General features: G+C 42.8%; 1 protein-coding gene across 1 annotated transcript; it reads left to right on the top strand.

Moving 5' to 3' along the window:
* The first annotated feature begins 419 nt into the window (after positions 1–419).
* ALDH5A1 (aldehyde dehydrogenase 5 family member A1) lies at positions 420–11,212 on the top strand. The gene is given in 11 exon segments (XM_027906900.1): positions 420–595; positions 597–921; positions 1,062–1,145; positions 2,389–2,559; positions 2,856–2,972; positions 3,403–3,546; positions 4,392–4,535; positions 5,810–5,968; positions 7,292–7,461; positions 8,209–8,267; positions 8,419–11,212. Coding segments are annotated over 11 exon segments (1,755 nt in total). The 3' UTR covers positions 8,625–11,212.
* Positions 11,213–11,214: the final 2 nt, after the last annotated feature.

Here is an 11,214-nt window from a genome sequence, read left to right as displayed (position 1 = left end):
CCTGGAGAGGAGACTGAGAGACCTCACAGCAGCCTACAACTTGCTCATAAGGGGAAGTGCGGGGGCAGGCACTGACTGATCTCTCTAGCGACCAGGGACCCGAGGGAACGGCGTGAAGCTGGGTCGGGGGACGTTTAGGTCGGATATTAGAAAGAGGTTCTTCACCCAGGGGTGGTCGGGCAGTGGAAACGGCTCCCCAGGGAAGTGGTCGCAGCACCGAGCCTGAAAGAGTTCAAGGAGAGTTTGGACAACACCCTCAGGCACGTGCTCTGACCCGTGAGGTGCCCTCAAAGCCAGGAGTCGGACCTCGATGGCCCCTGCGGGTCCCTTCCAACTCAGAACATTCCGTGATCCTGATTATAGCCCTCACCTCTCCCTCCGGACAGGGGGCGTCTCGATGGTGCAGGAGTAACGGGAATATGGGCAGCAGAAGCCACCCTCTCCCCTCCCCAACCCCGTACGCTCCAATCTCTCCCAGGGCAGACAAGACTACCCAGCCAGAATTTCCCCACGCCGAGACGCCTCTTCTGGCCCAGCCCCTGCGCGGCTCCTCCTCCGGGGCGGCGCGGTCGGGCCGTGCCGGGGCCCCGCCGCCTGTCACCGAGCGCGGCCATGGCGACCCTCCTGCCGCGGGGCGCCGCCGCCGCCGCCGCCGCCCGCCGCCGCCTGCTCCTGCGGCTCCCGCCGCCGCTCCGCCCGGGGCCGGCACGGGGCGCCAGCCGGGCGCTGCCCGCTGCCCTGGTGCGCCGGGGCGGCCTGGTGGGCGGCCGCTGGGTGGAGACGGCGGCCGCTTTCGCCGTGCAGGACCCGGCCAGCGGCGAGGAGCTGGGCCGGGTGTCGGACTGCAGCGCGGCCGAGGCGCGGGCGGCCGTGCGGGCCGCGCACGAAGCCGGCGCCGCCTGGGGCCGCCTGCCCGCCAAGGTGAGCGGCCGCGGGAGGGGGCGGCGAGGGGGCCCCGCGGGCGGGGGAGCTCCGGGCGGCGCCGGCTCGGGGCTCCCGGGGCTCCGCTGCCCCGTCCCTGCGTGCGGCGGCCGCGGCAGCCTTGCCTCTCTCCCTGCCAGGAGAGGAGCGTGCGGCTCCGCAGATGGTACGAGCTGATGATGGAGAACAAGGAGGAGCTGGCGCGGATCATCACGGCCGAGAACGTGAGTAGGGGGGCGAGGCCGCCCCTGCCGCCGTGGGCATGGGCACTGCCCTGTGCCAGCACTCGGACTGGGAAACCCGACACAGAGATGCGAGCAGCGATATAAAGTGAAACTGACCGCCGACAAAACACCCTGGGTGCATCTCACCAGTTAGCCACCACAGCTTTTTTGAGAACTTAAAATTAAGTTGAGCTAATGGGCGCGTTGTGCATTCCCTTTGCTCTGCTAGGGCCGTGGATGAGGTTTCAAACATTCCTCTTCCTGACATAGATAAAATGCATTGGCTTGATGGCAGTAGTGTGTAACCTGCAGAAGCCAGAACCCACGTTGCGATTCATGGTGTGCCAAAGCGTACATCCACCTAAACCGTGCTCCTCATGGCAAAAATGGTTGTGGTTTTTTTGTTTCTTTGTTTGTTTGTTTTTCTTGGTTGTTTTAGGATCCTTAAGCATGCAGGCCTCCCAGAGGAGGGCCCGATCAGGGCAGGGTTGGCTTATGGCATCCACTTTAGCACAGACCTGGGAAAGCCTCTGGATCATCCATGTCGGGAGCAGAAGCACTTGACTGGTTGGGTGTGTGGATCATGTCAAACTCCTTAACCAGCTTGTCAGTCCTGCCTCCACGGCTGGCCCTGCCTCCGCAGCAGGCCAGCAGTTTCATTGATTGGGAAAAAAACTGAAGTGCTATTAAAGCAGGTGGCCAAGTTGGATTCACATAGTCTGCTTTAGTTCGTATCACAGAGTAGTCTGGGAGCTCACAGACTGGTGTCCTTTTGGATAAAACTTTGTTGGAAGATACTTCAAGCAGCTCCTCTGTGGTGTCGCAGCTGATAATGGTCATTCAGTCCACGGGGTTTCAGTCCTGGAGACAGTTCAGAGTAATACTCCCAAAACAAATGTCCCTGCCACGAACTTGTAACTGCTTTGCCATGTTTTGGGTCTTTCTTCAGAAAGGCAATAGCAGCTAACTGCAGAGTTTGTAAATAAATACATACATTTTCTGTTCTTGCTCATTGTCTTGGGCAGATATGAATCCAGGCACAGCATACAAAATGTTGACTGTACAGTCAGTGATGGTATGTTGAAGCTGCACAACTCTTGCCGCTGCAATCATACAATCCTTTTGGAGATCGCAGTGTACCTGATAGGGAGGGGACCATAAAGTACTCTGAAAATTACTTGAATTTGTTTTTACTGCTTCAGTTTGCCACTTACAATGTATCTTCAATCTGATTTAATCAAAGGGGAAGCCTCTGAAAGAAGCACAGGGTGAAATCGTGTATTCTGCCTCGTTTCTGGAGTGGTTCGCGGAGGAGGCTCGCCGGATTTACGGTGATGTTATTCCAGCATCTGCAAAAGACAGAAGAGTGCTGGTGCTGAAGCAGCCAGTAGGAGTGGCCGCCATTATAACCCCAGTAAGCATTGCTGAACTTTTTCCAATCACCTGAAGGTTTTCAGCTCAGCCCACAGCATGGGGCCGTGGCCTTATGGCTCCTCCCGCCCTTGAAAACACCCCTGAAAATTTTCATTTCTACCTTGTATTTTTTTCTTCCTTGATCAGCAGTGCTTCTTCTTAATATTCACCTAGGACAAAGTACATCATGCAGAACTGATTAGGCTATTGCATAATTACAGAAAAAGGCAGTTATTTCTGCAAAAACAGGTGACAGAATTTTCCCAAGTCTGATTGTACTTTTTTCTCTCATCCCAGTGGAATTTTCCCAGCGCTATGATTACCCGGAAGGTTGGTGCAGCTCTGGCAGCTGGCTGTACAGTGGTAGTGAAACCTGCAGAGGACACACCTTTATCAGCATTAGCTCTTGGGGAGGTGAGCTTTAATGTTAAGCTTTATCTTAGCAGTTGACTGAAGCTGTAAATGGGGAGTCGGATGTACTTTGAAGGTAACTCTTCATACTTGAAGAAAGGACAAACTGGCTGACTTGATCCAGGGGTTTTATTTTAGTGAGAATCTTTGGACATTACCTCTAATATGGTCTAGAGCCTCAAAGAGGATAGGGCCATTTAGCCACACAGAACATTCTTGTATCTTTCATTTGGTTACTTTTTCATTTGAACAGAGAGGCTAAACCAGAGCAGGCTGCTTTCTTGATACTGTGGCATCTATTACTACTTGTGCTGAGCCCTTTTGGCTTCCATTGACTTACAGACTGGTTTCTTCAAAACAACGAACAAACACTGTGACTGTTCCTCACACAAAATGCAATGATAATGCAAATTCTTTTTTTCTTTTGTTGCAGCTTGCAAACCAGGCTGGAATTCCAGCAGGAGTGTATAATGTTGTTCCTTGTTCCAGACAACAGACAGCAGCTGTAGGGGAGGTTTTGTGCACTGATCCATTGGTATCCAAAATATCTTTTACTGGCTCTACAGCAACGGGAAAGGTACATAAGTGGACAGAATATCCGTGAAGATTATTACTGTGGTTATACTGGAAAGGTAGGGGGAAAGTGTGTGCCTTTATACAGAGCCTTCTTTTTTGGCTGCTGTACACAGACTGTCCAAATAATTGTGTACTTCTTGAGATACTGCCTGTATTTTTAGTATCAGTACTTCACAGAAGGATGCCTGTCTGCAACTTCTTGATAACTGCCCTTTATTAAATTATAATATGAACAGTTTTACATAAGATGTTCTATAAAGTGACAACATATTAATAACAACACTGAATCTGAGTTTCAAAGGTACTATTTAGCAATGGCTCCTGCAGCTGAGAGAAAGTGTTAGAGAAGTAAGGCTCAGCAATCTCTGCTATCAGCTGTAGTCAATAGGCAGTCTTGTTGCCATCTCTAATAAAATCACTAAAACTGCAGTGTGTTGATAGAAGATGATAGAATTCTATGGGATGGCTGTATGCAAAATTAAGAAAAAGTCTGGTATCAAGGTAGATCTTGATCCCAAATCCTGTCAGATCTTGGAAAACTTTTCTAAGAGCAATCAAGATTTAATATTGAGAAAGGATTGAAAAAGCAAACAGAAGTAACAATATTAATGTGTAAAAGCTCGATCTGACCTCAAGTTGATCAAAATCCTTCTCTTCATTAGTTCTTTGACAGAATTTAATCTTTAAGATTAGACTGAAGGAAATTTGTCCTTGTTTTTGTTATAGGAAATAATCTAACATTATAGAGAAATGCTGATTATTTCCTCACTGCCTTACATCCATGACTCCACAGTTCACACCTGGTAGAGGAGGTACAGATTTCTGTGTCTCTTGTGTTGCCTACAGATATTGCTGAAACACGCAGCTGGCACTGTGAAGCGAGTTTCCATGGAGCTTGGAGGACACGCTCCCTTTATAGTGTTTGACAGCGCCAATGTGGACCGTGCTGTTGCAGGAGCCCTTGCTTCTAAGTATAGGAACTCAGGGCAGGTGAGAATTAACTTTTTTGTCCTTGTTTCTAGGAAGTGAAGAGTTGTACATGTAGTTCAAGTTGTAAATAAGATATTTTATGTAAAAAGAAAGCATAGAGCACTTCGTTGTGAAGATGCTGTACTCACACATGGCTGTGGGCACTCAAGCCAGTCAGCAGCAAGTCTGAACAGCAACACTAAAATCCCATATATTTTCGCAACATATGTGGCAGGCACTGAGAAGGAAGATGTTCACTGGAACCCCTCACAACAGCTTGAGAAGTGATAAGGCATTTTCTCGTATTCTTTTTTGACATTAAATTCCTTGGAGAACTAGAGCTGTGAAAGACACCATCCTTCTTCGGTCTGTTAAAAGACACTCACAGATAGTTTTTTCCATAATGAGTAGCTTAAAAAAAGTAGTAGACAGGATTTTAGTGTACGTTGCTTCAAATGTATTTTGATTAGAGTCAAAAAAATTGTAAGAGCATCACTTTCCAGAAACAGTCAAAGGAGATGGGCTGTTCCAGCCTTATGGGTATTACCTGTACATATGAACATGAAGTTGATGAACTCCAGCTTTAGAGAAGCAGCAAGCTTTCAGTGGGGTTGGGAGGTTGTTTTATGGGGAAAATGTTGCTTGAATAACAGAAGAAGAAAACATAACACTAATCTTGGGAAGAAAGAAAGGAAACAAAAGCAGACAAGGATCATTGGGGGTCTGACCCACGCTGGACAAGATCTAACATAAAAGGCACCACCACCACACTATCCTTGCTGTAGAGAAGGATAAATTAGCTGTTCCTTCTGAGGTACCACAGCCATCAGAGCAAAGGGGTAGCACAAATAGACAGGCCATTGAAAGCACTTAGAAACAAATTCCAGGAAGAAAGCAAAAGAGACCCCACACCACCAAATGTGATTTGAGTTTCTGCTGCTCACTCCAGCATTCTGAAGTCTAATTAGAAGGTATTTTATGCAGCTTCTGGACACTGGTTGATCCATATATCTGAGCCTACAAAACTCAGAAAATCCATGCCCAGTATAATATATAACTCTAGCAGTGTGACATATTTCACACACTGACAGTTTGTTGAAGTTGTATTTCTAGAGTGAAATGGGTGTCAAAAGAAATGGCATAGCAAGGTAACAGCTTAAGGTGAGGGAGAAGAGGCAGAGGACATCAGTGTTGTAAAACTGATTCTGTGGCATGGAGGCCAGAAAGAATTAATGGATAGATTAAATACAATATAAACTACTGTCTGTTCTTTTCCTTTTCATGGTTGTTTTCAGACTTGTGTCTGCACAAACCGTTTCCTGGTGCAAAAGGGAATTCATGATGAATTTGTGGAAAAGTTTGCTAAAGCTATAGAGAAAGAACTACATGTTGGAAATGGATTTGATGCAAAAACCACCCAAGGACCGCTAATAAATGAAAAAGCAGTGGAGAAGGTATAAATAAAATGTTTTATATTTGACATCTTAGTTTTCTTTTTATGATCCATAACGTAACTTTAGATTTATATTTCACTGGTTTAAGCTTGTTTTATTAGAATGTATTTTCAATGTGGCTGGAAGTGTGTTTTGTCCTCCAAGTCCACGTGTACATATAGACAATCAGATGTAGACAGTTCATGTATTCCCCTATTTCCATTAAGGGACAGAGAGGCCTCCTTTAGGGAAAGCTGATTCCTCTTGATTACTTCCTAGCTGTTCTCAAGACCATTTACTGAAATTAGATACACTGTGAGAGCTCTGTGGTGATCCTGCAATTCTGAAATGCTGTGATTGAAAACTTATTTTGAAGAACAGTGCCTCTTGTTTGGCAAGAGCTGAGCAGAATAATTCATCAGGGTTAAAAAAACCACAACTCAGGATGTTGCAATCACTTGAAACTTTACGTGCATGGTTCAGGTTTTCTGTTTTAGATGACTTATGACTCCAGGATTTCTTTTTTTTTTTTTTTTAATCCTAATAAGATGTATTTTCTTCCTAAGATTAAAGATTGCTAAATTATGTGCTTCATACTTTGTAAGATATTATGGCTCCATTATATGCAGGCTTGGTTTGAATCCATTCTACTTGAATGCTGCCAGATTTTCTGTTTATAAAACAACAGATTATCAAACCTTTAAGTTATTTGAGAGACAAAGGACTTGTTTTCTTTCCTTCATGCCTTCGCTTTTTGCACCACAAAAGTGTGCATATCCTATACAACTATATATACAAATAAGCATGCACTGTATATAGTCACTTAAGAGCCTGTCTGTAATTTCAAAGGACAGTATTCTAGGTGGAGATTGCTACTTTAGTTTTCTTATTAATTTGTTGTCTTTAGATGAATGTAGATGTAGGGGGTGGAAAATGTTCTTGCCAGTACCATCTTGAAAGCTGTCTCTTTCTCTTCAAACAGCAGTCATGTACTTCTGCTTTCATAGTGCCTTATCACTGGTGTAAGATGTAACTTTTATTCCTGCAAAGACTTTTTCTCACATTAAATGCAGTTTTTTAATTTCAACAGAAAAGCTGAATCTTTAATATCAATGAGACTGGGGCCATACTCAAAATTTATCCTTCTGAAATTATGTCAAACTGAGAGAAATAAAAATTCAAGAGAAATTAGATTATATGGCAAGTGATCCTCGGAAAACTATAAACCTCTCTTCAGGATTTTTTTTTTTTTTAATATTGGAGACTATTATTTCTTCAGTGGGAAATGCAGTCTTTTTCATTCTTCAATGCTGACTTTTGAGATTTTTGTTATGCATACCTCAGGTAGAGAAACACATCAAGGATGCAGTTTCTCAAGGAGCATCTATTGTGACTGGAGGGAAACGACACAGCTTGGGGAAGAATTTCTTTGAGCCAACATTACTTAGTAACGTTACAACAAAAATGCTTTGCACCCAAGAGGAGACGTTTGGCCCTTTAGCACCAGTTATCAAGTAAGATCATTAATTTTCCAGATCAAAAATAACAAAAAAAAAATCAGTGAAAGATTATTTTGAATAAACAAGATTTGAAAGGCAGTTTGTCAATAAAAAAAAGAGTCTTTTGTAGTAAGGCAGGTGCACATGTGAAAACATACTTTGGTTATGTGATTTGTTTGTTTCTCTCTTGGCCTGATTTTAGCATCTCTGCAAGTTTTTGCAAATGACTTGGTTTTGAAATGTATCAATAGTTAAGCAAGGGTAGATAGCAGAAAAACCTTCATCAGCTTCGTATCTGTGGTATAAAACAGGAGACAGAACTTCTGAGTTTGTCATGTGATTTACTAGTCCTAAATTTTTCTGACAGAGAATGATTTAGAGCTGTCTGTTCTCCTTAAAACCTTCCCTGGCTCTCTGCAGAGCAATTCGATGCGATGGAAGAACAGCCAGTTATCTCTCAGAGCTGAGAGTGCTTGTGTAGCTGGGGAAATAGGTGGGCTAACCAATGTGAAATAAATGTTTTTGCTACCAGTATCTAGGGAGGATAAAGGCAATCTTAATTTAAATTGCTGGTAAGTAGCTCAGAGAAGAGGTAGACACTCCTCCATTGTTTCAAAGGGAAAGTTAAATTAGGTGTTGAAAGTACACTTTTGGGAAAAAAAATCATTTTTAATTCTGATAAAACTGCTTCTTGTCAGTAAGTCAGCAACACAGTAGGTGAACTTCAAGCCTCATTTCCATTTTTTCTCTTTCTATTGACAGATTTGAGACTGAAGCAGAAGCTGTTGCTATAGCAAATGCAGCTAATGTGGGTTTAGCAGGTATGCCTTTGTCAGACAAGTGGATTTCGGTGGTTTTATGAGCTGTAGTGTGACGGGGTGATGATTTTGAATGTAGCAAGTCTCTTTTTCACAGTATTCTGCAGTTGCTCTTACTGACTTTCATTCCTGTATCTCTGTGTCTGCACGGCAGGATATTTCTACTCCCAAGATCCAGCTCAGATCTGGAGAGTTGCGGAACAGCTGGAAGTTGGAATGGTTGGTGTTAATGAAGGCATCATCTCATCAGTGGAGTGTCCTTTTGGTGGGGTAAAAGAATCTGGCTTAGGGCGAGAAGGTTCAAAGTATGGCATCGATGAATACTTAGAAATAAAATATGTCTGCTTTGGAGGCTTATAAAAATCTTCAAAAAGCACAATCCCAAAAGCTTGGAAAAGAGTGCTGTAGTTTTAATAAGCTTCTTGAACCAGAAATATGTGTGAATGCAACTTCTACCCTCTTTAAAACTAAGTAACCCCATTCTGTGTGTGTAAAAGATACTTACAGTATTCTGTGCTGCCATATGTTTTTACATGGTCTTTGTTTATACATTTAGTTTTTCAGCAGCATGATCAAAATGTCCATCCTTTTTCGTAATGAGTAGGGATGTGCATTAATTATTCTTGGATTATCCCTGTGTAACTGGGAGAACTTGGGAGGCTGGTGCATAATGAAAATAGATTATAAGCTATGTCAAGGGGAAACTAGACCACCATTTTCTAGTACCTTTCGTGTTTCAGTGCGGATGTGGGAGGCTTTGGGATGGCAGTCTCCCTTTAGAATTTTGTGTAAATACTCACATTTTTTAATGTGCTTCTACAACTTTCTTTAGAAGCAAGCGTGTTCTTTTTTTTTTAATTACGGGTGAATCTGATGGTTACGAAAATTACTTTTAGGTACAGCTAGGCATCCACGTAGGCAAACAGACAGCTTTTTCGGTGCTGTAAATGCTGACTGCAGAAGCCCTGTTCAGCTTTCGGCCTCTGAGCAAAGAGCTGTTAATTTATGCCTAACAGCTTGCACGCCTAGGATCAAATATGGATCTTACTTGATGTCTTTTAGCCCCAGCTCTTAGTTCCAGTCCTAGGAATGGGACAGTCCAGGACAAAGAATTGCTGGCTTAGTGAGTAGCAGGAGGAAGACGGGATACTTACAGGAATAACTTGCAGAATTGTAAGGGGACACTACAAGGGCTGTGTGAAGAAAGCACAAGTGGTGATATGATGATACAGATAAAACTTCCTCCCTTTCTTGAAAAGACCATGACTCTCCTTGGGTAGAAGTTACTCAGTGTCTAAAGGAACATTACTCAGCTCCTCCAAAGAATATGAGCAGATAAATGGTTCCCTCCCTCTGGGCTTTGTGCCTTGAACTGGATTTTTGGTTATGCAGGTGAATGTCCATTAGGGAGGAAGGTTTAAAAACCTTTGAACATGGCTAACTGTATGACCTAATAAGGATTTAAATAGTAGTGATTAGAGGTGAGACTTTGACATATCACCTTGCTATTCTGTCATCTTCAAAAGATGATGTAAAGCTTCCTTAATATGAAATAAACAATGTTGTTTAAACATTATTTTAATGGCAGTCAAACAAAGCACTTTAAATAATGTGCAGTGTTACTTTGGCAAATAAATCGGCACTGCAGAAGCTGAGTGGAATAAATTTTGTTTCTTGTGTTCATTTTTAAAAATAAACAAAAGACTGCAATAGAGCTCTTCTTCCTATGAACTAATGAATGTACCCCACGAAACGTAATATTTTAAGATATTTTATGCCATCAAGCAAAGGTAACACAAGCCTCGGGAGAAGGAAGCCAAAAGAGTTACATGGTTTTGTTTATTTTTTTTTCAAAGCGCACATAAAGTAGCATTGACTGCTACTTCTTATTTTTAAATATTTTTTTATGGCTGTATTTGTGTAACAGTTCAGACCAGATGGGTCTGGAGCACATTACTTGTCAGTAATGTGTGTGTGTCATGCCAACCAAATGGCAGTTAAAGGACACTTTACTGCCCTTCCAATAATTCCTAATGCACCAAACCAACACATTTTTGGTAGTGAGGACTCAGTACTGTCACCTGTGCTTGTTGACAAGAACAAAAAAAGGATGGCCTATTCCTACACTAGTTGCAAGAAACTTTCTTATAGCCAGCTTCTTACACTGTTTGAGCATGTTATCCTGCCTGAACTTGGGGAATAAAGCATTGTGGAATAGGAAACTTTGCCAGCCTTGGCTGCCAATGTGTGTTTATTTCTGAGAGAGTAACTAGGTAGAAGGAGGTCATAACTTGGTGCCTGGGTGCCACAACACAGTGACACAAGGTACAGCTATTGTAAGCAGGTAGAGTATCTCCCGCTGAAATTGCTCACCTAAATTATGTCTGCCTCTGGACTGAAGTATAAGCTCAAAATTAATCATCTCATTTAGAGCTGTATGACAGTGCAATCTTAAATATGAGCGTACTTCCTGGGACAGGGCAGTTGGAGGATAAATTCTTTAACCCCCTGCTGTCTTCACTGCAAAATTACTGATCTGATGTGTTGATACATTTGAAGTCTTAATGTCTTTTCTGAGAATAGCATTTTTAATGAGTAAATGTTTACTTTTTTTCCTAGCAAATAATACCTTTTACTATGCCTGATAGCAAGCACAAACCATAAATAAAGATAAGGGATGTAATAAACTTTAAAAATACCTTTGTCTGGATTGGATTGTGGTTGGATTCCAGCATAGTATCCTTGTGTCAGTAAGGTCTACATCTGTTAAGCACAGAATAATCAAAGTTGTCTTCATAACAAAAACTGTGATTCTTCAACAAAAGACTTACTTGAATTCTCACACCTCAGTTATGTTGATTGCACTTGTGATAGTTTAGCAATTTCCGGATATTAAAACTGTGATTAAAAATGTTTTTAATTAATAAATAACTTCTGTGAAAGCACTGAT

This window comes from Empidonax traillii, unplaced genomic scaffold, assembly GCF_003031625.1.
Source record: "Empidonax traillii isolate 1590-97213 ecotype Southwest subspecies unplaced genomic scaffold, ASM303162v1 scaffold1372:size120433, whole genome shotgun sequence".
Lineage (NCBI taxonomy): Eukaryota > Metazoa > Chordata > Aves > Passeriformes > Tyrannidae > Empidonax > Empidonax traillii.
The sequence above is the reverse complement of the archived record's forward strand: the minus strand, read 5'-3'. Positions and strand labels throughout refer to the sequence as shown.